The sequence below is a fragment of the Trichosurus vulpecula genome, chromosome 2 (genome assembly GCF_011100635.1).
Source record: "Trichosurus vulpecula isolate mTriVul1 chromosome 2, mTriVul1.pri, whole genome shotgun sequence".
NCBI classification, from domain to species: Eukaryota; Metazoa; Chordata; class Mammalia; order Diprotodontia; family Phalangeridae; genus Trichosurus; species Trichosurus vulpecula.
This window is the reverse complement of record NC_050574.1, coordinates 60240996-60268075: the sequence shown is the minus strand read 5'-3', so window position 1 is coordinate 60268075 and position 27080 is coordinate 60240996. Positions and strand designations below refer to the sequence as shown.

The window sequence follows — 27080 nt, the reverse complement described above, 5'->3', positions numbered from 1 at the left end:
ATTTGGTTTGTCTTCTTTGTCTATTTTGTTAATGTATATTTCGAGACAAGATTTCCCCCCCGAGGACTATTTTAGTGCCTCACAAGTTTTGAAATGCATTCTCATTCTCTTTCACATAATTATTGTTTCTTTGTGAATGAATGTATACATTCATTATTCTGGATGTCATCAAGTCTTCATTTAAGTCTGTATCTTTGTGTTCTCTGTAGCAATTGTTTTTTTTTCTGCATAATGGTCTGTACAGGATGTATTTAGTATTTCTGCTTTAAAAAAATTTTTTTTTACATTATGTAAAGTTTCTTTGTGCCTAGGTACATGGTGTGATTTTGTAGAGATACTCTTAGGTATTTTTTAAATGTACATTTAAAATGTTCCTATTCAGAAGACACCTTCATTTTTCAGCTCTAAATTCAACAATTTCTTCAGTTCTATATTTTCATTTTCCTTCTTCAAGACTTCTTTTCTCCAAGCTAAATATCCCCAGTTCCTTCAAGTCCAGTTCCCTCACCACTACTGTGATCGCCCCCCTCTGGACGTTTTCTGTAATGTACATCCAGAATTGTACTCAGCCTTTCAGATGTGGTGTGACCAGGTATAGGACAGTGGGACAATCGCCTTCCACTTTCTGAACATTCTAGTTATAACCTGTAGGACCGCTTCTTTTTTAAAGATCTGAGCTCTGACATTCTATGCTCTAGAGTCCTTTCGATCAGGTCCCCTCCAGTTTAGACAGCAAAATTTTGAGTGAGCACTTTTGGATGGGGGTGGGAGGGAGGCGCGGGTGTGATGAAGAGATGAGCACTAGGGAGAGGAGAGTGAGTGATGATACCCTCCAAAGTTCTTTCCAACTCCAAGATTCTATTACTTATGTGCAGAATAACCAGTATTGGCAGCTACTTAGAGGGTACAGAGCTGGAACCTTTTTGGAGACAGATAGGACCGGAACACGGAGGGAGGGCAGAGGGAGGAAAAGCATCGAGGAGGAGGGATCTGGCTAGTTGCCGTTTATATAACAATAACGCAGGAGGCGCCCAGAAGGGATACAGAGTTTGGAGAGCCGGTTGCCTGACGGTGCTTTCATTCATTCATTCCCCATCTCCTGCTGTGTTCAAGGTTCTGTACTAGGGACCTGGGGAGAGGCGGAGGAGGGAGGGATACAGAGAGCCGAGGCACTTATTCTCAGCCCCAGGCGATCGAAGATTCGCGTTACCGAGGTCTCTCGCTGGGGTGAGGATTGCCCAGAGAGGCCGCAGATCCCAACGGGGAGGGACAGAGGAGGGGCGAGGGCAAGCTGTCTGGGCGGCTCCCGGGGGGGAGGGTGTCGGGGGGGCGGGCCGGAGCCGGGGCGGAGTAGCTCCTAGCTCGCCGCTGACTGTTTCTCCTTCCCTCTTCTCTTTCCTGGGTTCTCTGGAGACGGAAGCCTGGGGTTGGGGTTGGGGCTGTGACCGCCGGTCTGCGAAAGCGGCGGCTGCAACCTATCCTAGCCACAGCCCGGAGGGGCTCGGGCGGCAGGTATGTGAGGAGGCCAGGAAAAGAGGGAAGGGAGGGAAAGGAAAGGGAAGTAAAAAGGGGGGAGCAGGGAAGCCTGTGGTGAGCAGACGAAGCGGAGCGCAGCTGGAGTTGAGTGTGCTCAGGGCCGGTAGCCCTGAAGGGTCAAGGAAGGAGGCGCGTGGCGCACATCTGGGGAGGCCGTGAACGAAGACCAAAGGAAACAATTTGCGGAGAAAGCCGAGGCTATGAGAATGAGTTTTAATAGATAGGAGGTAGGAACAGAGAGAGCCGTGACAACTTATTCTCGGCCCATGCACTTGGAGATCCTCTCTACCAAGGTCTCTTTAGCTTCACAGAGCACACAGCTGGAGGATGAGCAAAAAAACAAACAGGGTCAGGGGTTTTTAAGGGATTTGAGCTTTGCTGATACTTTTGCAAAGCTGGGGGTGGGGCGCAGCGGAGGGGTGGTGAGGTGGGGGTGGGGTGAAAAAAGGGATTGGACACCACCTCTTAGCTACCCCTAGGAATAGCCAAACCCTAAACACCGGAGATCCGATCTTCAGAAAGGAGTCTTTCAGGAAATATGGAGAAAAAGGCCTAGATATATATGGATCCCTTAATATTCATAAATTCAGAGACATTTATGTCAGAGCTGTGAGGACCCTTAGTACAAGGAGGATAGGACACAGGTTTAGCAAAGAAAGAGGACTCAAAAGACCAACTTGTCCAACCTTCTTATTTGATGGTTGAGAAAATGGAGGGCCAGAAAGATGAAATCACACAGCCAGTTAATCCAATTGACAGTCTAATAAACCTGTCTATGTAAAAGACCCTGTTGTAGGTGCCACACTCAGAAGGCCTAGGTGGGCCTCATGCCAACCCCCAGGGATCCAGGGAAGTGTGGAGAAATCTCCCAGGAGAAGCTGCTCAGATATTTCTGAGCTATACATCCTAGGGAGTCCAGGAAGACTCTGGGATCTTTTTTCCTAGAACAAGATGAAAAAACTCCTGGTTGGGGTGAGGAGTGTGGGGGGTGGGGATGGGGATGTGAGAAATGACTGGGGAGTGATTGTGACTAGTAGAGATGTAACGAAATGATAGTCTCAAGGTTCCTGGTGTAGGACATGTTTCAATTCACTAAAGCCTCCATGTTTCCTTGGGCCCTTTGTGGCTTGGCTCAGAACACTGTGTCCTGCCTCAGAGAGGAGATGGGACAGAGCATCCTTTCTTCCCTGGGACTAATGCCAACTTCATGATACCTTGGCTGAGGATGCGGCTTCTCTCAAGACCTCTTTTTCCTTCATCTGTTGTCTCTTCTTTGGCCCTTTTGTGTATGTCTTGTGTCCCTATAGGAGACTGAATTTCGGGGAGCTCTTACAGGTTGGTCACGAGCTCCCTAGAGAAAAAGACCTATTTCTGTTTTTGTCCCTCATGCACTGTGGTGATACTGAGCAGCTCTGTCAGCCTCTCTCTGTCTGAGCTTCTTTATCTTTAAAATATGAGTAATCCTCTTCCTGGAGCATGCTGTAATTAGGAATTGAGGAATTATTCAACTATCTGAAATTATTAGAGAAGTAATTATTCAATTTATATGCATTCATAACAGCAGGAAATTTTAAAAAATCATTATTTGGTTTCAGAATGCATTGTGGGATTTACTCTTATAAAAGCATAACAGACTTTGTAAGGTTCAGCACAGAGGTGAGCCAGATGTTAGGTGGCAGGAGAAAGCTAGCCAGGCATTAAATTCTCTTTGCCATTTAGAATCCACAGAGTGTCTAATTATAATGCAGATAATTGAGAATTGGCTGGATAAGTAGTTCCTCTTTTCTAGCTCCCAAGAAATGCATCCTAGTCATTAACTACTATAGACCCTTGCTGGGGCCCTAGACACCCCCTTTCACAGACCCCACCTTCTTGTATTCCCATGTGCAGAAGCCATGTTTACACCCTGCCCCCTCAAGGGCTTACTTCTCACTAGATTCCTTACATACCTCCAACAGGGGCCCCTGTACCTTTGCCAGTGCTTCATGGACTTATACTAGGGGCCCTTGTACCTACCTCCAGTAGACTACAGACAGAGATAAGAGTAGAGTGGGGGTTGAGATGGAGAACAAGACTTGTGAGCCAGGTATGGAATCCATCAGGAAGAAGGGACACCTGGAGGTCCAGTAGAATCTGGAAAGTGATGGGTGGTAGAGGGAAGGTTTGAAAGTAACATTGGGGAACAAGGAGTATGTCAACTTGCCCTGCTGGCGCTGGATATCAGGGGGTATGAGAGCAGCCAGCATTGGAGAGGGTGCCAAGAGATGGGTTGTTTTCTGTAGAAAGCTAGATTTCAGCAAGTACCAGGAGATAGAAGGAATGCAAAGGGTGGGGCCTAAAGGGAAGTTTGTTAATGATAGAGGGGGGTTCCAGAGAACACACCAGAAAGGGAAGGCAGAAAAGGATTGGGATTGTGGAGGGCTAGGACTGAGTTCATCATTAGGGGTGGGGTCCCCAGGCTGGGAGATGCATTTTGGGACAGCAAGTTCCACTTCTGGGTGAGAGACATAATGACTGTTGGACTGTGGGGATGACAGGGGGCTGGGCTGGGAAGGAAAAGCAAGAACTCCCTCCCCATGTTGGTGCCTGGGTCAAAGTTCTGGCCATCCCATGCTGCCTTCATGCATATGTGCTCCGTGTACCCCCATAAATGCCAATATTGGAGCCTTTCCGCAGACAGCCACAGCATTATCAGAGCATACTAATGATTTTGTTAAACTTTGCTTTAAAGGTAAGATAAGCCTTTTATAAGAGTACACAGAATAGAATGTTGAAGACCTCAAAAAAGCAACAAAGGTGTTTTTCAGGGAGAGAAGAAGAGAAATGATTAACTCAATAGGTCAAGCACAGTCTGTCTGTGTCTGCCTGGGTTGAACTGTAAGGTGCCTTGGACAGGGTCACAGTCAGGTAACCCAGTGCTTAACAATTTAATAACGTGGGCTGAGCAGTGACCTTAGCACTGTCCCTAAATCATAAATTCAAAGGTGTTTCCCCATTTGGCCAAGTGAATAGGAATGGCATCCAAGAGTCTAGATTTACAGCTTGGAGAGAACTTAAGAGGCCTTTGAAGAAAACCCCCTTGATTTTGTTGTTCAGTTGTACCTGACTCGTTGCGACCCCATGTGGAGTTTTCTTGGCAAAGGTACTGGAGTGGTTTTCGGTCTCCTTCTCCAGCTCATTTTGCAGATGAAGAAACTGAGGCAAACAGGATTAAGTGACTTGCCCAGGGTCATATAGCCAGTGTCTGAGGCCAGATTTGAACTCGTGTCGTCCTGACTCCAGGCCTGGCACTCAATCCACAGCACCACTTACCTGCCCTTCATTTTACAGATGATGAAACTGAGATGCGGAGCTGTTAAGTGATTTCCCCGTGGTAACAGAGCTAGCAAGTGTCTGAGGTAGGTTTTGAACCCAAGTCTTCCTGATTCCCAAGTCCCTGTGCCCTCTTTGCTACACCAAGCTCACCATCACCATATAAGTAGTGGCGTAAGTATTGGATTTGGAGGCAAAGGACCTGGTTTTGAACCCTGGTTTTGTCATTTTCTTACCTATGTGTGTAGAATTAATCTATTGACAAGTATTTATTGAGTATCTACTACCTGCCAAGCACTGGGAATACAAAGATTAAAAGCAAAAAACAAAAACCAAAGTTTCTGCCCTCAAAGAGTTGATATAGGAGTGTGACAAGGGTTCGAGTTCCATGAGGACTTGGGTTCAAATTCTGTCTCTGCCACTTTCCACCTTCGTTATTTTGGACAAAACCACTTCCCCTCTCTGGGTCTCAGTTTCTTCATCCTTAAAACAAAAGGCACAGGACAAGCTGACTTCTAAGATCCCTTTTAGCATCTAAGTCAATGGTTCCATGATTCATCTTTCCAGAAATAGAATCCTCAGTTCCTAAGAGGAGCACAACCAAAAGATGTGATACCATAACAATATTCCCTACTGCCTTGCTGCGTATTGGTCAAAATGGATTTAGGCAGTGCAGAATGGTCTTTACATATGTCTCTGCCCAACTGGAAGGGTAAACTGATTCCCCCACTCCCCACAACATCACACTAGCCATGCCAGTATGGGAAAGGTTATCTGGAGCATCCATTATTTTTGATTACCATACCTCCCCCTCTGTGGTGGACCATCATCTGGGCCCTTGTTTGTGAGCTGGCTTCTGCCTTGGGCCTACACCCAGGCCTCTGCTAGTTTTCAAGGCCGTGGGACTCTCAGAGGACTTTTTGAATGGACCTAATGAGCTCTAGACAGTGAACAGAACAATTATTTACCGACTGAGAGATGCACTTGACAGTGTCTTTAGGAAGTCCAAACCTTGGCAATATCTCAGACAAACTTCCACTTTCACCCTCCCCCATATCCCGAAGGCTTGCCATTGGACCAAGGTGAAGCTCTCCAGGAATCAGAGTTCTCGGTATTCTTAGAGGCCACAAGACCCTAGGGGATCAGTTGGTGCTCTAGGGCTTACCAGTTACTTAAGTCCTTAGGGAGAACTGAATCCCTTAAAATAGCTCCAACACAACCCTCTCTAGGGTTTTGATACTGATATTTGATGCTGCCCATTTGGAAGGCTGTAGGGTACAGGAAAAAGGATGCTCTGGTTATAGGCTCGGGGCCCAACTTCATATCGGGGCTGAGCATTTCTCTGTATCAAATGAGGGGGTTATCAACACAATTATCAAGTGATTCCAGAAGCCCGAGGATGAAGCCTGCCATCCACCTCCAGACAGAAGGGATGAATCCATGATGCAGAATGAGACAAACACGTTTGGATATGGAAAATATGGGAATTTGTTTTCCTTGATTGTACTTATTACAAGGGTTTTCTTTTTTTTCTCCAGTGGGGGTTGGGAGACAGAGAAAAAAATGCTTGATAATTTAAGAAAATGTAAAAAATGAGTGGGTTTGGATAGGATGACCTAAGTTCTCCTTTCGTTACAAAATTTATTCCTATTTGCATGAGTAGATTGGAGTACGCTTCTAATTTCCTAATACCCTGTGAAAAGAGTTCTGGACTGAGAGCCTGGAGGCCTGAGACCTGGGACTGTCTTTGCTTTTGACTGCTGGGTGATTTGGGGTAAGTCACTACTTCTTTGACCTCAGTTTCTCCATCTGTACATTAAGACAATGACTATGGATGGCATCTGCCTCCTCTGACCTCTTTCTGATGTGAGGAGAAAAGGGGTGGAACTTTTTTAGGGGAACTCCCAAAGACTAGTAGAGTGGGGATAGGAACCTCTGGGCTGATCCCTCCTTTACCTAAAGATGAATAGTGGTGGGCAGGTAGTAGGGCTGTCCTCAGCCCCACCCTTTAGTGACATCACACAGGACATCTCTGATCCCTGGAAACCCTACCTGTAGCAATCTCATCTGTCTTGTAGCAGTGGAGCATCCTGGGAAGTTGCCCGTTCCCTTGGCAGAGATCATCTGCCCTGGGTTTGAGAGAATCCTCCCCTTACCCCCAGGTGACCTTAACATGCTTTGAAAGTTTTATCAGGATCAAAGGGTGGGCTGGTATATTTAATATATTAATTGCATGGCCCAGATGGGCAAGGGAAGCCAGGACTCAGGGGTCAGACTTGTTGGAGCAGGTTCCAGGGAGGCATCCAGATGCTTCCCCTACTGCTCCCTACACTCCATGCCAGGTATCCATCCCTTATGACCTTTCTACCAAGTCAGTGTTCATTTCACCAGCATCTAGAGATGGGACATGATTTTGAAAAACAGATCCTGGTTGGAAGGATACCCACTATGAAATGGAGCCCCAGTGCTTCCAACACCAGGGCCTCTTCTTCCTGAATATCCTCTCCCTCTTCCTCTTGGGTTTTTTTCCTGGGAGAGGAGGGGGAGGGAGCAGATCCTGAGATGTTTACTGGAGGCCCAGGGAGATGGGAACCTAAGGAAGTGGGTACGCTTTGGAAGGAAGAACAGGAGGGGTAGAGGGCTGCTGGGAAATTGTGTGTGTGTATGTGTTAGAGGGTTGTTTCTGGAGCTTATGAGATAAATTCATAGGCTTGGGAGCTAGAATCTAGCCTAACCACCTGATTTTACAAAGAAAACTGAGGCCCTGAGGGAGGAAGTAACTGCCCAAGGTTCAAGTTTAGTAAGTAGCAGAGTTAGGATGAAGAACTCAGAGCAGATGGTATAAGAAGATAAAAAATCATTTCAAAAAACATGTACTAACATATAGTCATGTTGTGTCGACGATAGGAACTAAGACTGTGGTTGAGGACAGAGTCCTTTCCTGGGGCTGAGCCCACTGTGGGGGTTGACAGAGGAATGAGCAAAAGTCCTGGCTCTCAGAGAGCTTGGTCCTCTCGCCTGGGGACAGAACAGATGCTCCAGAGATGGCTTAGTGTTTATAAAGCAACAGCTAAAAGTTATCCAAAGTAATGAGAGCAAACTAGGCCCCTCAGGGCTTGGGATAAAGAAGACAAGTTTTCTAGAGGGAGGGACTTGTCAGCCTCAGAGGGTAGAAAGTGGGTGGAGAGGCAGGATGTTGAAACCAAAGAGAAAGGGTGTGGAGTCAGGGGAGTGTTAGGTTTGGATTCCAGCTGTGACCCCTGCCATCTGAGTGACCCTGGCTGGTAACCTTAACCTGTTTCTCAGTTTCCTTTATTTGTGAAATAGAGGTCATTGTTACACTACTCATGCATCACAGAGTTGTGGTGAGGAAAAGGCTTTGTTCACCTGGCAGGGCTTTAGAAATGTGAGTTGTGGTTTTATCATCACCACCATCATGATTCTGGGGTCTGTTTTCTTGTCTTTGGCTCTACTGTCTTCTCTAGGATTAGCTTCTGTGGGCCTCAGCTTCTTCTTCAGTAAAACAAAAGGATTGGGCTAGAACAGATGATATTTGAGATAGCTTAAAAGTGTGCTCCTATGAATTTTTCCTGCTGATCAGCTCTGGAGGATTTACTTTTTTTTTTTTTTTAAATGAAGGGGTTGGGCTAGATGGTTGCAAAGATCCCTTCCAGTCCTGGCAGTCTCTTTTCTAACACTCTGTGTCCTAAGGTCCTGAGGGCCCTCCCAGCTCTGAGATTCTCTGTTCTAAGGGCCCTCCCAGCTCTGACTTTCTTCTAAGGGCTATCCCAACTCTGACATCCTGTATTCTAAGGCCCCTCCCAGCTCTGAGATTCTCTGTTCTAAGGGCTCTCCCAGCTCTGACCTTCTCTGTTTTAAGGGCTGTTCTAGCTCTGACATGCTGTGTTCTAAGAGCCCTCCCAGCTCTGATATCCTGTGTTCTAAGGGCCCTCCCAGCTGTGATATCCTGTGGTCTAAGGGCCTTCCCAGCTCTGACTTCCCTTGTTCAAAGATTCCTTTCTGCTCAGACACTGTGTGCTCCAAGATCTATTCCAAATATGATATTCTCTTTTCTAAGGTCTCTCTGAACTCTGAAGTTCTAAGGGTTATTCCATCTCTGACATCCCGTGATCTGAGGTCTCTTACAGTTCCAACACTGTTGTCCTGAGGGGCTGCCTTGTAGTAATCTATGATTTTTCTGATTGGTGGAGAAGAGGAGGCAGGATGTTCCATTGAAAGGGAATGAAATTGGGAAGAGAAAGTGGTGAGTTTAATGAGTCTCAGTTAGAGAGTAGGTAACAAATTATAATATTTATATGAAATTAGTTGGTAGGAGGCCCCTCCCTGATGGCTGAATACAAAAAAAAGAATGAGGATCCGTAAGAACAGCTAAGAATAGTTTCTTTGATATAAAATGGCCTAATCTAGAGAGACAGCACCTCTGATAGAAATGATGGAGCTGATGCAGTTGCAGGGGCAGGGCTGTATAAGCTTTTTGAGGGCAGGGACTATTTCATTTTTGTTTCTGTGTCCCTAGAATGTAGTATGGGTGCCTCTGCACATAGGTGCTTAATATGCTTTTTGAATTAACTGTTTACTGATAAGGGCTTATACTGTTTTTCAGATAGAATGTAATCTCCTCAAGGGCAGGAGCTATTTCCTTTTTGTCTTTGTATATACCCAGTGCCAAGCACAGTGCCTGGCACTTAGTAGGCCCTTATTAAAATGTTTATTGGCCATTTGATTAAAGAAGCTTGTTGGATTTGGCACTTGTGAGATCTTTGGTCTTTGAGCGAGCTCTTTGCCTGATAGGATGTAAGCTTCTTTTTGTCTATCACCAGCACCAGGCATAGTGAGCACCAGGCACATAGTGGACCTGGCCAGTAGTGGGCATTTAGCAATGCTTATTGGCTGTTTGATTGAAGAGGCCATAGGATTTGGAGATGAGGTCCTTGGTCTTCAAGAAAGCTCTTTCAATAAAGTGGTCAGGTTGACCTGACCTAAGGTATTAAGGAGGCAGTGCCCATAGAAGAAATGGACTGTTCTCTTTGGTATAATGCTCACCCTAACCACTCCCCAGGCTATTGTGCTTTGTAAACTTTGAAGTGGCATAGACACAGAGGCTATTTTCCTGATTGTTCTTTGTTCATTTCCCACAGCTCTCTGCCCTCAGCCCCCACCATGGCCACAGCCATAGCCCAGAAGCTCAGTCGCTTCTTCCCCAGTGTCCGGCAGCTGGGACAGATGCCCAAGCTCCTGGGGGAGCTGGCGTCCCCCCTGCCAGACAGCACCGTGGGTCGGGCTGAGGTGCCTCGCCTCTTCTGGAAGCCATATATCTACTCAGGCTACCGGCCCCTGCATCGCACATGGCGTTTCTACTTCCTGAGCCTTTTCCAAAAGCACAATGAGGCTGTCAACGTCTGGACCCACCTGGTAGCTGCCCTGGTGCTGCTCCTGCGCCTGGCATACTTTGCGGGCACCGTGGACTTTGTGGGTGACCCTCATGCCCAGCCCCTCTTCCTCATTGTCCTTGCCTCTATCACCTACCTGCTGTTCAGTGCCCTGGCCCATCTCCTTCAGGCCAAGTCTGAGTTCTGGCATTACAGCTTCTTCTTCTTGGACTACGTGGGCGTGGCTGTGTACCAGTTTGGCAGTGCCCTGGCCCATTTCTACTACGCCATTGAGCCCGCATGGCATGCTCGCGTGGCGGCCATCTTCCTGCCTGCTGCTGCCTTCCTTGCCTGGCTGTCTTGTGCTGGTTCCTGCTATACCAAGTACCGCCAGTTGCCGGGGCTGCTGGGCCGAGTTTGCCAGGAGATGCCCTCAGGATTGGCTTACGCCTTGGACATCAGCCCCGTGGTGCACCGCATCTATGTGGCCCAGGCCCTGGGCCAGGAGGACCCTGCCGTACTCTACCACAAGTGCCAGGTGGCCTTCTTTCTTCTGGCGGCTGCCTTCTTCTCAGCCTGCTCCCCTGAGAGGTGGTTCCCTGGCAAGTGCCACATCTTTGGGCAAGGCCACCAGCTGTTCCATGTCTTCCTGGTGCTGTGCACGCTGGCCCAGCTTGAAGCCGTGGCCCTGGACTATGAAGCCCGGCGTTCTATCTATGAAGGGCTCCACCGCCGTGCCCCCCACAACTTCACTGCTCTCTTCCTCCTCACTGTGGTCTGTAGCGTCCTCACTGCCCTCTTCCTCAGCCACCGTGTGAAGCAGGAGCTCAATTGCAAAGAGGACTGAAGGGCAGTGAGGAGGTGCTGGGTGGAGAGGGTGGAAGGGCCTGGGCCCAGCACCCAGCTCAGGAGCGAAGCGAGGAAAGCAATCAGACTATCGTAGAAGCCCCAGTAAAGTTGTTTGTGTTTGGCCACTGGTGAATCCAAGTGCCCCTTTTCCCCATGCACCCCGCCCCCCACCATACCCTTCTTTTCCCAGTTCCTAAGGGGTGGGGGAGGACAGTTGATCTGGGCTCTGATAGGAGGATGGGGTATGGAGCTTTAAGATGCTAGCACATTTCTTTGTCTCCAGCCTTGCTAATTCTGGCAGACTCCTCACTCTTTCTACCCTGTCCTATATGCATTCCTCACCCATTCCTCTTTCCATGGAGTTGGAAGAAATAGATTGTAGGAGAGGTGAATGTGCTTAACTTGATCACTAGTGGGTATGGTCTTAGTTGTCCCCTCCTCCTTTCTCTGAAGTTACTTTGAGTGAGATAGCTATGGCATATGGCCCCTGTCCCTTGGGCAAAGGGGGCATGCATCTGCGTGTCAGTTTGCGTCAGAGGCAAAACCCAGGGCTCTGAGATGAAGATGATGGGGAGCCACAGGTGGATTTGAGAGTGGGGAAAGGAGGTTCTAGGGTGGTCTCAAAGCTCAGCAACCCTCAGTGGTAGAGAGAAATGGGGAAAGAGATTTTAGGAGATTCTTGGGATTGAGGCCTTATACTCCTAGGGACAGGATACCAAACCTTCCTTCTCTCCCAGCAAAGCTTGTGGGCACTTTTTAGCCACAGAAGGTGCCCCAGGGGGTAGTTTGAAGTGAGCAGAGGAACCAGAAGTTGAGTTGGAGGGCTACATAACATCAATACTGTCTGCCTCCCTATGGACACTCTATTCCCAGCCCTCACCAGCTCAAAGCCTTTGTTTTCTGCTAGGGCATGGGGGAATGGAACTTTTTGTAATCTCCTTCCCTACTCCTCTCAGAGCCTATCCTTTTGATCCAAAGGTGTTTTCTGTCTTTTGGCTCCAGGCCAAAACCTAGCTGACAACTTAAGGATAGGTCTGGCTGGTCTAGCCCACCTCTCCTAGCTGCCCTGGGTCACCTAGTTTCCTGGACCCTGGAGTTACCTGGTCTGTCTCTCAGATGATCTCATCTCTTGCCACTCTGGACTGAATTAGGCTGACTTCTCCCTGAGCTGGGGATAGTGGGGGTGGGGAATAGAAATCCTTTAATCTACCTTCCTCATTTAATGAGGAAACTGAGGCCCAGAGATGAGAACATACCTGCCCAAAGTCACATGGCAATTTAGTGGTATAACTAGTTAAAACTCAGGTTCTCTGATCCTCTTTCACTAAGCCACAGCTGTCTGCTTCCTTTTCCAGGAAGGGTCTCAGATCTGTTCACTGAGGCCCTGAGAATTGATCTGAGAGCAGTACAGGGGGCATAATGCTCTCCCTGGAGGTCAGGGGAGACCCACTGCTACTGCTGCTATGTGGGGAGAGAGTGTGAGTGGGCTGGGGAGAGGTCCAGGCCCTCAGACTTAAGAGGACTTCCCTGACCACGACTTCCTGCCTCCTCTCCTCTGGCCACAGCCCCACAGAGAAGTCCAGGAGGTTCGAGGAAGGAGGGAAGCCTAGGTCAGCCCTTTCCTGAGATACTGGTCTGTCTGGGCAGCATGGGGCAGGGCTTTGGGCTTTTCCGGGTCGGTCTCCTGGACTGCAATGGACCTTAATAAATATTAACTGAATTTGAATCTGTTGCCTGGCTTATCAGAGCCTTTGTCTGGGGAAGGACACAGTCTGAGCCTAGAGTCAGGCTGAACACTGCTGCAGACCTCATAGCTCAGCGCACGACCCAGGCTGGGATGTGAGACAGGGGTCCAAGCCCGGGGTCTGCTAGTGGAGGGGGCGGGGTGGGGGAGGGGTAGTCCCGAAGAGATAAGGACGAGGTTATACCCCACTACAATCCTAAACTCTGCTCAGCGTCCAAATCTGGGACGCTGCGGGGGCGGGGCCGACTGGAGGTGTGGAGGTCCTGCTACAGGGGCGGGGCCTAGCCAAGCCTCGCCCACAAGCCCGCCGGGCCTTGTCCCGGAAGAAGGGCGATCCGTAGCGGGTGGAAACCAGGCCAAGAGGCTTGGGGGCAATGGAAGTACTGATGGGCGGGGCCTCAAGTTGGCGAGGGAAAGGCCGTCAGTAGTTTAGGGGCCCGGAGCATTGTGGGTGGGGGGGGCCTGTTAGCGGAGCTTAGAGGAATCGAGCGCTGAACCCAGGCGTAGTGGACGCGGGAGGGAAGGTTCCCTAGGTAACGAGGGCGGGACTGACGGCCTGGGGGCGGGCTCAGGCGGTGGGCGGGGCCAGGACGCCGAAGGAGGGGCTGTCTTCGTGAGCCGTCCAGCACGCGCTTTTCTCATTGGGTGCCGCGCGCAGCCCCGCCCACCGCGCAGGCGCGAGATCCAAACGGCTGTTGGCGTGCGGCCGCGGCCTCGGCGGGAAGGTCGGTCTGGAGACGTGGCTCACGCCCCAGCCCGGCCTGGCCCTGCCGAGACCGCCAGCCCTCGGCGATCATGAGGAGGAGAGGCCCTGCCGAGGCCGAGGCCGAGGCCTGCGGCGTGTGGTTGGATGCGGCGGCGCTGAAGAAACGGAAAGTTCAGGTGGGCTCCGTGGCCGGGGGCGGGGGGGAGGGGAGAACCCCGACGTGAAGGACAGGGGTGAGGGGCGGGGCGTGTCCGGGTGAGGGGAGATATGCACGTCATGGGGGACAGGGGTGAGAGGCAGGGTGACTCACGGTGGAAAAGACCCAAAGCTGAGACCTGGAGGGACATAACACTATGTGACAAGGGGGCTGGGGGTTCGAGAGAGGAGAACAGTGTAGGTCTGAATTGGTCAAAGAGTCAAGGTGGGGGGAAGGGAGAGTGGCCAGTGCAGGGGAGACGGCCTGGGAGGGAAGTGGGGGGCCAAGGGGTTGGAGGTCCCAGCGCGGAGGAGGAAGAGGGAGGAGTGAAAAGCCCATGGTGGGATGAAGGGGGCATCTGGGAGTTCTCGGAGGGGGAGGTGATGCGTTTGTGGGTGTTGGCCACGCCAAGGGTTGGACTGTCTGTGTGTGGCTGGGGGGGCGGGGCAGAGTAATGGGGAGTAGGCTGAGGAGCCCAGCGGTTAGGGAGTTTGAGAATCACTGCGGATGAAGCCCCCCAAATATGCGGGCAGGTATTGGGGAGCAGGGAGAACTTGTGATCAGGGTGTCAGACTCCTGGAGGAAGGAAGGGGCATGACCTGGGCAGTCTGTAGACAACGGCTGCCAGGATTCTGATTGGGCAGTGGATAGGAATAGCATGAACCTCACAAGAAGAGAGAGTATGAGTGATGGAGGAAGGGGGAGAACCTGGAAGTGGTTGTGGGGAGCAAGTCTTCCAACTCCCGCCCCCCCAGTGAGAACAGATTTCAGTGTGTCCGTGTCCTTGATTCTTTGTATTTTCCCGTTGGTGCTGTGCACTTTTGGGAGAAGAGAACTGGGACCGGAGAGAATAAATCAGGGGAATATAAACAAACAATAGAGAATGGATACCATTTCTTGATTCTGTGGGAGGATCTGACAGTAATATTGTATACTTGTCCAGTGCTTTATGGTTATTACTTATTTTACTGTGATACCTGAGTAGCCAGCTATTGCTAGAAAAACCCTGCCCCCAGCCACTAACTGCAAACCCCAGTCCTGCCGTTTGGCGAGTGTCTTGGGCCCCTAAGACATTTCCAAGGAATGTAAGCTAATTACCAGGAAAGCCTAACGATCTTCCTTTAACTAACTGAGTGGGCTGAGAGACAACTCTATCTCTCGTCTCAACAAAGCCAGCTGGAGCATCCCTCAGTCTGCCTATGGCCTTGAAGGATGAAAGCCTCAGCCCCAGATATTCTTTTGAATTATGTGACTGTTCCTAGCTCTTATCTCATGAGTCATGTTGTGGGATGTATGGCAAACTGGACACAGAGATCCTGGGTTGTAATTCCAATTGACACTTTGTCAGCTATCTGATATGTTGTATTTACAATCTATTCAGGAGGTTCCTCTAACGTATCATGGTCATAAAAAGTGAAATAACACAGGCTTGCTGAGTCTGCAAAGTAACATATGTAAACTTTAAGAGATAATTAAGCACTGAATCCTGTATTGTCTATATAAACTACCCTCTCCCTTTAAACGTGGTCATTTGCTTTGGGAATTTTCCCCGAATGACCGCCGGCTAATAAACTTCTCCATTCAAAACTTACACTCTGTGGCGTGTCTCACTCGCTTCTGGTATAACATTACATTAAATGAGTAAGGTGGATTAGAGGATTTCTATTCCCCACCCCCACCGCCCCCAGCTCAGGGAGAAGGCAGCCTAATTCAGCCCAGAGTGGCAAGAGATGAAATCATCTGAGAGACAGACCAGGTAACTCCAGGGTCCAGGAAACTGGGTGACCCAGGGCAGCTAGGACAGGTGGGCTAGGCCAGCCAGGCCTATCCTTAAGTGTTACACTTTTTAATAAGTGTATTCCATGTGTTATCTTATTAGGTGAAGTCAGGTTGTTCTAGTATTATTGTTCCCTTTTTTGCAGAAAACTGAATTCAAGTTAAGTTGATTTGATTGAAGTCATATAGCTTTGTGGGAGGAGTACAGTAGTGAAACTGAAATTTGAACCCTGTCTTCTGCTTCTACTTCCACCAATTTCCCTTAATACTTTCCACATTTAGACCAACTTCCTTTAAAAAGTTTTTAAAACAAAGTTTTTAAAGAAGTTAATAATCACTTTAAGGTTTGTAAAGTGCTTCCTTATAATGATCCTAAGGTGTAGTTCCGTAGTAGCAAACATTATCACCATTTTACAAATGAGAAGACTGAGGCTTACAACAACTTTTAGAATTCTTTTGTTGAAGTGAACTTTACAATGATCTTATGGAAAGTGTAATGTAAGCAAATAAGTGTAAGGGCTAGGATTTTAGTTCAGGTCTTCTGACTCAAATTTATATCTTGAATTTTTTCTGAAGTTATGTTTACTTAGCATACTGTTACATATAAGGAAATTGACTACATACTCCTGCCCTATATAAACCCATAATACATAAATTGGGAGGGAGATTCCCAATTCAAGTGCCACAGATTAGATAGATGTATAGATAGGTAAAATATTTATTAAATGCTCATTATATGCTGGCTAAGCACTGGGGATACTAATACAATTAAGCAATACTGACTTAGGGAGCTTATATTTTAACGGGGGAAGACAACTCTTTGGGTTGCTATTAAAGTGGGGAGGAGAAAATATCCAGAAAATATCCTCTTTTGAGGAGCTTGACTGGATGTGGAATGGAGACCTGAGTTTTGATCAGTTAAGGCAAAAAGCTCACCTGTCAGAACCATGGAAGCCTGGCTCTGAGTCCAAGGTTCTGGTGGAGGGGAGGTGTGGATGGTAGGTATAGAAAGCATGGTAAGGAAATGGACAGGAAGTGGTGTAGATGCTTGGGTACTGACACAAACTCACCTTTCAGAGCTAAGGGACAGAGTCCAAGGTTCTGGTGACATCATGGCAGATTAGAGATGGTGGTTGTAGTAGAGAAAGCATGGTGAGGAAATGGCTAGGAATTGGCTGGTTGCAATTCTGGTGGTTATGATGAGGGCACAGTCTCTGGGAACCCCCTTGAATCTGGAATACAGTCTCTGGGAGCCCCCTTGAACTATCCTTGAATCTTCCAACTACATCTGGCCTTTCCCTGAGGCCATAAGCCTCACATTATCATTAGGCCCAAATCTCTACCTAAACCTTGCCTTCTGTTGTTACTATAGATATGCATGCCTTCAGTTACTTCCCAACCTTGATACTATTGATATTCCTTCTGGAACTTCCTGCCCTTAATTCCATTCTCTTGGTTCCTGGACTCTGACCTCACCTTATCCTCCTTAGATTTCCCCTCAAGACCCTCCCTAAACCCCTCCTCTAGTCACCCCAGACCACCCCTCAATCCCTCCTACAATCTTGGTGTATATAATCTCCATCTTGCCTCCATGAAGGTGCTCAGATTCAATCTAATTCAGTAGGTTGAATCTGGCCGGCTTGTGGAAACAGGCGTCACAAAGCGGGGGTGGGGGGGTGGGGGGGGTGGGATTTCTTAAGACAGCCCGTTGTGGTGAATCCCTAATAAACTTTCTCTTTTTCCTTGGCTGAGAAGGCTTGAGTCGAATTCTTTCGGCAGGACCCGGCGTGTAGGTATTTTGGGGCCGCGGTGGTCACCCCTAGAAACCTGTGGTTCCCCTACAATCATCATTTACAACAACCTCTTCATTTAAGTCCAGTCAGTTAGAACTACAGAACACAAGGGAGTTGCACTGAATTACTGGCTGGGCCATGGTTCTATAGATGATAGCATTAGAAAAAGCATGCTCTTGTCTACCTGAAAGTTTGGTTAAAGGAGGCAAACAAGCTAGGTGATATGTAAATTCATAATGTTTATTCCCTTAAAGCTAATGAAGCTAGCTTACTTGTACATACAAGGAGCCAGAGCATAAGTTCTGACTGCCTGAACAAAAGAATGAGAAGGCTTAAAAGCATTTCAGGACAGTCCCAACTCAGCATGTCAAAATTTATGATCTCCATATATGTTTAATCACAGTATAAGAAAGGAATTTCTTAATTGGATAGATTGTAAATATAATAAAATAAGAAAGTTGACAAAGTGTCAATTGAAATTACAACCCAGGATCTCTGTGTTTAATTTATCATTAACATGCCATAAAATAGTATATGTCCATAAAATATTAAAATAAGAAAGTCCCATTATTCAAAAGTGTTTCAGGTTAAGGGTCTCATCCTTAATGGCCATGAACAGAGGAAAGGATGCTCTTAAGTCAGCCCCATCTGAGCTTGTTGACATAAGAAGAGGACAAAGAAGCTGTTAGGTCCAGACTTTGCTTCTGGTTGATTAGTTAACACTGAAGTTACTAAATTGATATTAAATGATTATCACTCTATAGCCTAAGGTCTGCTTGAAGACCTCAAAATAGTATTTGCAGTCCCTGCCTTGTTTGCTCTTTGAGATTTGGGATACTTTTAGTTTTTCGTGCACAGCCTCTCAAATCACCTTAGCTAGTGAAAGTCAAAGTGATGCTAAGGACAATACCTATCAGGTCAAAATTGAAATGTCTTCATTGTCACATACCGTTTCTCAGGGAACAGATCTATGACTTTCCCAGTGATTCTGCCACTTAATAGACTTTTTTGTCCTTGTGTGTTCCTAACATGCCAAAAAAATGGGTCAGTGGCATGAACCATCTCCTGAGTGACAAATACCTGACAGAGCTCTTTGTCGACATTAAAGACATATCCTTCGCAAACCCCCAAGCATAGATTACTTAAGAAAGAACTCCTTATTTGACAAAAATTGCTGAGAAAACTGGAAAGCAGTTTGACAGAAATTAGATTGTTTGGAATTTAAAGCTCTTCACAACTGGGCTCCATCTTTTGAATCTTCCCATAGTTTACTCCTACATATTCTGTGACCTAGCCACACTGGCTTATTTGCTGTTCCCCTCCATATCTCCTATCTCTGAACCTTTGCCCTGTCTCTCTCTCATGTTTGGAATGCTTTCCTTTCTCACATGTGTTTCTTAAGATCCCTGCCTTCCTTCAATTCTCGGCTCAAATGCCACCTTCTACAGGTGGCCTTTCCCTGTAAGATTACCTGTTGTGTACTCAGTATGAATCCTGTATGTGCCTAGTTATTTATATGTTGTCTCTCCCATTAGAATACGAACTCGTTGAAGACAGGCTATTTTGCCTTTGTATTCCCAGTTCTTATCATAGTGCCTGGCCCATATTTAAATGCTTAATAGATGCTTATTAATTAATATTTCATAATAATTTCAATGGATATGTTGCCTGGATAGTAAAAGTCATACCATAAAACATTAGAGAATCAGATCAGGTACCTTTCACAGCTATGGCTAGGGGATGAATCTTAACCAAACAAAGGAAAGAGATGATCACAAAAGATAAACTCAGTAATTTCAGTTACATGAAATTGAAAAGCTTTTGCATGAATAAAATTCATGCAACTAAGAAGAGAAGCTGTTGATTGGAAGAAAAATCTTTGTATCAGTTATCTCTGATGAGTCTAATATCCAAGATAGTGTTAAACCTGAAAATTTGGTTGAAGGAAACAACAGAGCTAGGTGATAGAAAAATCCATGTTTATTATTTTCCCTTAAAGCATAGCGGAGCTAGCTTACTTGTACGTACAAGGAGTCAGAGTATAAACTCTGGCTGTCTGAACAAGGCAATGAGAAAACTTATATACGTTATTTTAGCAGAGCTAGCAAGCCTGTATGACCTCATTTTTTATGACCCCCATGTATGTTTAACCCTGATACAAGAAGAGGATTTTCCTTAATGGAATAGAGTTGTATAGGATGTTGACAAAAGTCAGTTGAAACTACAGCCCAGCGTCTCTGTGTCTCATTACATTCCATAACATAGTATATACCTGTAGAATATTAAGCAAGGTAATCTCTCTTGGGGTTAGGGTAATGTCCTTAATGATCTGGCCTTGTTGACAGAGGTAAGGGTATTTATTACCTGAGCAAACTTTTAGAGAAAACAAAGAAGCCCAGGTCCTGGATCTTCATCCAGTTACTCATTAAATCAGGCTCTGGGTCTGGTTGAAATTAGAAAATGATATAAAATAGTATAATATTTTCCACAATAGATAGACAACAGACATCAGTTGACAAGTGGTAAAAAGATATAAACAAAATGTCTTAAAGAATTGCAGACTATTAATAGCCATATGTAAGATTACTGCAACACTAATAATAAGTGCAAATCACAACTCGTCCCTCAAATTGGCAATGGTGACAAAAGATGGGAAGAGTTAATATTGGAGGGGTTATGGAAAGAAAGGAACACTAATGCTTTGTTTGTAAAGTCACGAGTTGGTCTAGTCATTCTGGAAAACAACTTGGAATCATGCTAAGAAATGACAAACATTTCCACGTTCTTTAGCCCAGAGATCCCACTGCTAAGCATATAAACCTGGGAGGTCATAAAAGAAAGGCCCCATACGTGCATGTACACGCAATTACACATGCTTATATGTATCTGTAAAACAGTAATTTTTTTTATAATAGCAAAGAACTAGAAACAAAGTATATGTCCATCATTTGAGGGAATGGATAAGCAAGTTGTGGTGTTTAAGGTAAGGGAATATTTTTGCTCTGTAGGAAGTGATGAATCTGATGAATATAGAGAGAAACTTGGGAAAATTTTATATGCAAAATGAAGTAAGCAGAACCAGAAAAACAGTATGCTCAGTGAGGATAAGGGGATGGGGGAAGGGAAGGAAATAAGCATTTCTATAGCACCTGCTGTGCACTAGGAGCTTTACAAACATCTCATGTGATCCTTATGATGATCCTGGGAGGTATGTATTGTTATTATCCCCATTTTACAGTTGAGGAGATTGAGGCAAACAGCCTTTAAGTGACTTGTCCAGTGTCTGAGAAGGGATGTGAACTCAAGTCTCTGACTGTAGGCCCAGTGCTCTAATCACTGAGGCACCCAGCTGCCTACAACAATGTAAATAAAAACAATGAAACAGTTGGACCTGACTATTATGACTAAGCTTGACCCCAAAGAAGATAAATGAAAAAGCATATCCCTGTCTTTGTAGAGGTGGGGGATTTTGGGTGTGGAATACTTTGTATAATTTCCAGCATTTTTGGAAATGCTAGTTAGTTTTGCTGAATTGGTACCCCTCCCCCCCCTTTTTTAATGGATAGCTCATTGAGAAAGGGAAGGGGAAGGGATGAAATGTAACTGATATAAAGCAAAAGATATAAATACAAATTTATTTTTTGAAAAGAAGTATTCTTAAATATGATCTTATAGATGATCACTTAGCTAGTAGGTAGTAGAAATGGGTGTTTAACCTAGATCTTCCCCCCCCCCCTTTTTAAAAATTATTAACACCAAATAAAATGAGAATTTCATATACAGAGTAGAACAGAAAAAGATTTTACACAAAACTCTGATGTGTATCTTTTTTTTTCTTTTTAAGTATATAATAAATTCAACTTGTAATTTTCAAAGCGGTACTGCTTATGTTTTTCTTTTGGGCTTTCCTTCTGGGTTTTTTTTTTCTTTCCCATAGATCCTTCTAGGAAAGTATTTCTAATATAATAATACATCATGCCAACTTGGGAGGTGGAGGGACTAAGCAGTTAGTTAGGTGTTGGAACCTAGGAGCTGTGGTCCAGAAGTATTTGCTTCCTTTCCGAGTAGTAGTATTTTCATGAAGAACTCCAGCCAGCATCTTGCAAATTCACATTGCTAAGGATAAGCATTATTAGGTCAGAGGGAGTAGCTATTGACCCATCACTCCTGTTGGGAAAAACAGCTCAAAATAGGTGGTCCCACTGATCATAGTTAATAGTATTAACAGTATCATGCCTAAAAAAATTATGGTTTTGTAATCAGCCTGAATTTTTCTAGGGGATGAAAACAGAGCTGGGCTATATTGGAATAAACTATTACCTAGAAAACTAGCTGTGAGGAAGATAAGAAGTACAACGTGGTGCTTGAAGCAAACTGTCCAGAGAATAGAATAAAGTCAGTTAAATCAGGAGGGACCAGTTCACTAGACTAGAACAAAAGGGTTATAGAGCATCTCGTTTCCAGCTGATGTTTTATGTCTTCTTTAGGTCTGATGATCTTTCCCACCCCCCCCCCCCACCCCTGCTTTTCTCCTTAGACTCGATTATCCAATCCCATCACCAGAATGCTGCCTCCAGCTCGAGGTGAGAGAGAAACTATTGTTGGTTTTACTCAAAGAAGAGCTCAACCTGTGGGTACCAGGCAGACTCTCATTGCATCATTTTTCACTTCAAAGTCAGGTATTGATCACTCTGGGGGCACTTGGAATTCACTTTATTTAGTTCTAGAATCCAAGGAATGGAAATGTGTAGGTAACTATTCTTTAATGGAAGGAGCACACACCTGGGTTTGAGAACTGGCTCTATACCTTTATTAGGTGTGTGACCTTAAGTAAGCCACTTAAGAGCTCTAAGCCTCAGTTTCCCCATCTATGAAATGGGGGTAATCTCATATTAACTACCTTTTGTATTGATTTGCATTACCTTGCTTTGCATTATATGGGAATCAAATACAACAACGTGTATAAAGTACTTTGTAACCACAAAGAATTGTAAAAATAATAAGTGTTGTTGTTGCTATTGTAATTGTTACTAGTGCAGAACTAAAGTAGACCATGAGCAATTCTGCAGAAAATGTCTGAGTACCGCTAACCATAGGTATTAGCTAAATAAAGGTGTCTGTGATATGTGGCAGGATGCCTTCGAAGAGGCAGCATGGTGCAGTGAAAAAAAGGAAGTCAGGAAACCAGGGTTTTAGTTCCAGTCCTCTGTCACTTTGCTCAATCACATTTCCTCTCTGGACCACAGTTTCCACCTCTATAAAATGTAGGGCTTAGCTTAGATGATATGTAATATCACTTTCAGCTATTAAATCATTATTGTAGTAACCAGATATAAACTGTAATGTCACCAGAAAAGATGAAGTGTGAGTGTAGCTGGAAAAGTTTGTGGTGGTGACTTTCCTAGCCCGAAAACCTTTGGGTATGTTATTGATATTGTCACGGTGACTCCTGGAACCAAAAAGGCCCTTCCAAAGTTAAACATCCAAAGGTAGGAGAATCTCAGACCCATCCTGGTCTGTCTGGGGAGCCTGAATGCAGATCGTTCATTGCCTTTTATCATTGTTCAGCTGTCTTAGCATGCTTACGATGCCTGGTTGGGCTATATCTGGAATCTCTTTCTATGAAGCCTTTAAGGACAAAGGGGAGCTAGTGCTCTTCTTCAGTCTGTTCACTGCCCCAAATAGGAGAGTTAATGTGACCTTTAAGACCTGATGTCACAGTTGTGTGTGTGCTTGGCATTTCCTGAGAGCACTAAGTAAATAAGTAGTCACTCTCACTATTTAGCAGAGTACTAAATTTTTGTCCTGAAGCTCATCTTAGGATACAATAAAGTAACATTTACATTTTAATAGATATCAACTATATCTATACAGTTTTGGAGCTAGAAAAAAACCTTACAACACTGACTGTTTGGAGCTGGAAGAGAGATCTATCTAGTCCAACCCCTTCATTTTACAGGGGTAAGATGGAGCCCAAGAGAAGTAATGTGACTTGACCAAGGCCTCCCAGCTAGTAATGACTACACCTGGACAAATCAGGGTATTCTGGCTGTTAGGCCAGCTTACTTTCCACTCTCCTATGTGTCCTGATTAGTAAAGGAAAAACATATTCCAGCAAGTTTTATCTTTTATTGAAATGAAAAAAGTTTTTTTAATACAATGGAGATGTCAGTTTCTATTTTTAGAAAAAATTAGTTTTTTGCTGCCATCTCATTTGGTTTAATGGGTATTTTAAACATTACAATATTTTGATTTATTTACAGCTTTTTGGGAACATCTGTTATATAACATGAAATACATGTGTATCCCATGAAAAAATCTAGCTGTTTGCAGGCTGACCCTGAGCAGGCTTTAGGGATCCAAAGACTTCCTGTAAAATGATAGGGAATTTCCTATGGTGGCTTATTTTTTTCAAATGTCAAGCATCACAGAGGCCATGCAGTGGCCTAGATATTCCCACAGTGATTAGGATGTGTAGCTGCATTTCAGTCAGACCACTAGACATTTCCAGATATATTGTCTTTCAGGAAAGGCAAATGATGGTGGGCAGGGAAGGCCTTCACCTGGTACAGCAAGTCAGAGAAAGAAGGAACAGAAAAGAGATGTCATGTGGTTGGATCCTCCTCCGTTGGTCCCTGGGGATGAGTGTGCCCAGTGTCCTGAAACTGCAGCTGCTTCAGTCACTAACGAACCTGAGGAGCTCATCTGTCCCCCTCCATCTCCCAAAGAGGTACCTGACTGTTGCAGAGAGGCAAGACCAGCTGTGCTCAGTAGCCAAGGCCAGAAACTGCCTCTGCCCCAGTTGGACACTGTAGGCTCTACTGAGGTGGATTTCGACTTCACCCAGAACTCTGAAGGCCTTGGTGTGCTAGCCCATGGAAGAGAGGGTGGGAAAATACATTACAGACAAGGGCAAGAGACCAAGTGCCTAGTGGACAGGGCAGATTTGGAAAGGACAGTATTTTCCAAAGAAAACAAACAGTTCTTTGTCCTTCCCCAAGGCCACCAAGAAGGCAAAGCAGGGAAGGGAGAAAACAGGGAGCCCTGGTGGGGAAGGGATACTGAATTAGTGGAAAAAAGACCCTGCTCCAGCCAGGCCTTTTCTTGGGATAGTGAGAGGTATGACCTAGACTTGAGAAGCCAGTTGTTCACAAAAGATTCCCAGGGCCAGAGGGTCATTGCTCACCCTCCTCGAGCTGCTCTCCAAGATATAGCCAACCTTCCAAGAAAGCCCTTGTGTACGTCCCTTAGTTCTCAGGTTCAGTGCCAGAGCAAGTCTGTCCTGAGCACCTCTCATTTAAATTCCCAGCCTGATATGCTCTTTACCCAAGACTCTCAAGGTAACAGAGTCATCAAGCACTGCTTTTGAATTTATGTTTTGGTGACAGGGCATTAGACCCTTAAGTATCCAGTTGATAGAAAAACACCCTGATAATCTTGAGTTGTTTAGTCATTTGGTGAGGGTGGGTAGTGGTCTCAATATGGGCCTAATTCTGGATTTGAGAGAATGGAGGCAGTCCATTGTTTAGCTTCATCTTAAATTATGAGCTTTTTTTGTGAATGTAAATAAAACAGGCACTTTCACTTGTTGAGGGAGTATTGGAAGAGTCAGGTTGGCAGGCACTCTTTCTGAAAGAATTATGTATCTCTCAGCTCTTCTTGGAAGAAAACTACCATATTGATCTGAATATAGGCTACATCCTCTTCTAAATCCAGCCAATATTAAAACTGAGTGTGGCCTATCATTGGTGTTATTTTTCAGTTTTTGCCTATATGCCATTTCCTTTCAAAGAGATCTGTGGAGTGACCATGGCAGTTATTCAAAGCAAAACACTTTAGTGCAGGCTGTTCTTACTCTGCAGAAAAACTGCAAGGTTTGACTCAGACTTTTCAAGTGCTTTGTGTCCATCTTCTGGCTTGGTTACAATTTGGTTTCAGCAGGCTGTAATTCTATTAGTAGGTCCCTCATCCACAGACCCGAAGCCTTGATCTCTAGATCAAGGGGTGAGAACTGGCTCAGGGCTTTGAGGATCAGTTGAAACTCAGGTGGAAAGCGTGGTCCATGATTCTCCCTTGTAATTTGTTTTCAATAAACCAATTTCTGAGATTGGAGACATAATAAGCTAAAGTGGCCATATTCTGAACCAAAATGATTCAGGCATTTTGAAATGCTGGGGACTATGGCAGCCCCAAGGAGAATGCTTGAATAGAGGAAGTGCTGGGTTTCAGAAATATCCACATACCCAACAGCTTTGTGAGGCAAATTAGGGCATGTGTCATTGTCACGAGGAGGTGGAGACAGAGATGAAGTGATTCCTCCAGTAGTCACACTGTTTGTAACTGTGACAAGACTATAATCTGAACCTCTTAGTCCCACTACTTAGTAATACCAGATTTGTGGAATAGGAATGTGATTCAGGTCTCAAGTACACAGTCTCTCTAGGAGAGCAGTGTATTTCAGACTTGTATGTCATAGAATTGTAAACTTTTCTCTGTTCCAGCTCTGCTGCTCTATAAATGTGTAGCTTGCACAAAGACAACAAAACTTTTTAAGTACAAAGATTGTGAGGTGAAAGCAAGTTATTTTGGAAAGTTTCTTTTTTAAAAATGTAGAGTTATGTTTTGGTTTGCTGTTTAATTCCCTATTGTTCGTTCAATGTTAAATCTGTAATAAAAAGTTTTTTTTTAAATGAGTGTATTGAACTAGATGGTCTCTGGGGCTCTTATCAGCACAGTCTGACATTCTGTGATTCTAAATGCTCCTCCTCCCCCACCTTTCTTGGCTCTACCATTCTATTGTTTCTTTAGATATTACAAGCTCTAGTAGGGTCTTTGTAGTAGAGTTAGAAATCAGTGCAGGGTGGTGGTAAGGTGGCACCTGAATTCTAATGGTGGAGGTTGGCAGGCTTTTTCAACCTTTGGTGATGTGATTGCGCTATCTAAAAAGGTCATTATGTACATACTTCTTAAAGAATGGACATAAGGTTAAGTATAGGTAAAAGTAACATCGTTTGAATTGGAAGGCCATCTTATTTTGATAATTCTTTGAGTGTTCCCTTCACCAATGCAGATTGCAGTCCATCTAAGCAATGCAGTTTTGTGGCCTTTCTCTGGCTCCTCCCACATTTTGGAGGAACTTGAGGTCCAGAGAGGTAGATTTGCCCGTTAAGACACCATCAATTCAGAGCTCTATAATACTGGCTGCTTGTAAATTTCCCTTGCCAAAAGTGGACTAGTTTAGTGCTTGCTCGCCTGTCGAAGGGAATAAAAATTTATCTAAGACCTACTATGTGCCAGGCACATATTTGCTTATTACAAATATCTCATTTAATGCTCACAACTGCACAAAACAGAAGTGACCTGCCCAGGGTTATGGTATCTGAGGAGCTTAACTCAGTGCCTAGAGGGTGCTTGTTTCTCTATCGACTGAGGATGGATTTGAATTCAGGTCTTCCTGACTCCAGGCCTAGCACTCTATCCACTGCATCACAAGCTGCCTGTGGGACTGCACTTAAGTCAGATACACCATTCAATTTCAGCCATTACTTAGGTCACGCCAAATGGCTTATTGGAGGGAGAAGAGGTGGGAGGTGGTATATCTAGAACTTCCTGCTGTTCTGGGTGGGAAGGAAATATGGATGGGGTAATAGAAGTCTGAAGTTTGCCTGGTAAAGAATAGACTTCATGTGAATTTGCCTTTAAGATCACTTGAAGCCCAAGAAAGGACCTTAGACTGCTTAGTCCTGCCAGGTAAATTATTTACAGGATTACAATTTGC

General features: G+C 45.4%; 2 protein-coding genes across 6 annotated transcripts; both read left to right on the top strand.

Moving 5' to 3' along the window:
• Positions 1–1037: 1037 nt before the first annotated feature.
• PAQR7 (progestin and adipoQ receptor family member 7) lies at positions 1038–12813 on the top strand. Of its 5 annotated transcripts, none has more exons than XM_036747627.1 (3): positions 1038–1113; positions 6512–6622; positions 10008–12813. In XM_036747627.1, the coding sequence occupies exon 3, from the start codon at positions 10030–10032 to the stop codon at positions 11083–11085; it is 1056 nt and encodes a 351-aa protein (XP_036603522.1). In that variant the 5' UTR covers positions 1038–1113; positions 6512–6622; positions 10008–10029; the 3' UTR covers positions 11086–12813. The 5 variants fall into 5 exon arrangements, with proteins under 5 accessions (XP_036603522.1, XP_036603520.1, XP_036603524.1 ...); XM_036747625.1 differs by lacking the exon at positions 1038–1113 and adding an exon at positions 1344–1512; XM_036747626.1 differs by lacking the exon at positions 1038–1113 and adding an exon at positions 4894–4934.
• Positions 12814–13508: 695 nt separating this feature from the next.
• On the top strand, positions 13509–26003 carry LOC118838652 (aurora kinase A and ninein interacting protein). The gene is made up of 3 exons (XM_036745999.1): positions 13509–13713; positions 21840–21981; positions 23830–26003. The coding sequence occupies exons 1-3, from the start codon at positions 13627–13629 to the stop codon at positions 24669–24671; spliced, it is 1071 nt and encodes a 356-aa protein (XP_036601894.1). The 5' UTR covers positions 13509–13626; the 3' UTR covers positions 24672–26003.
• Positions 26004–27080: the final 1077 nt, after the last annotated feature.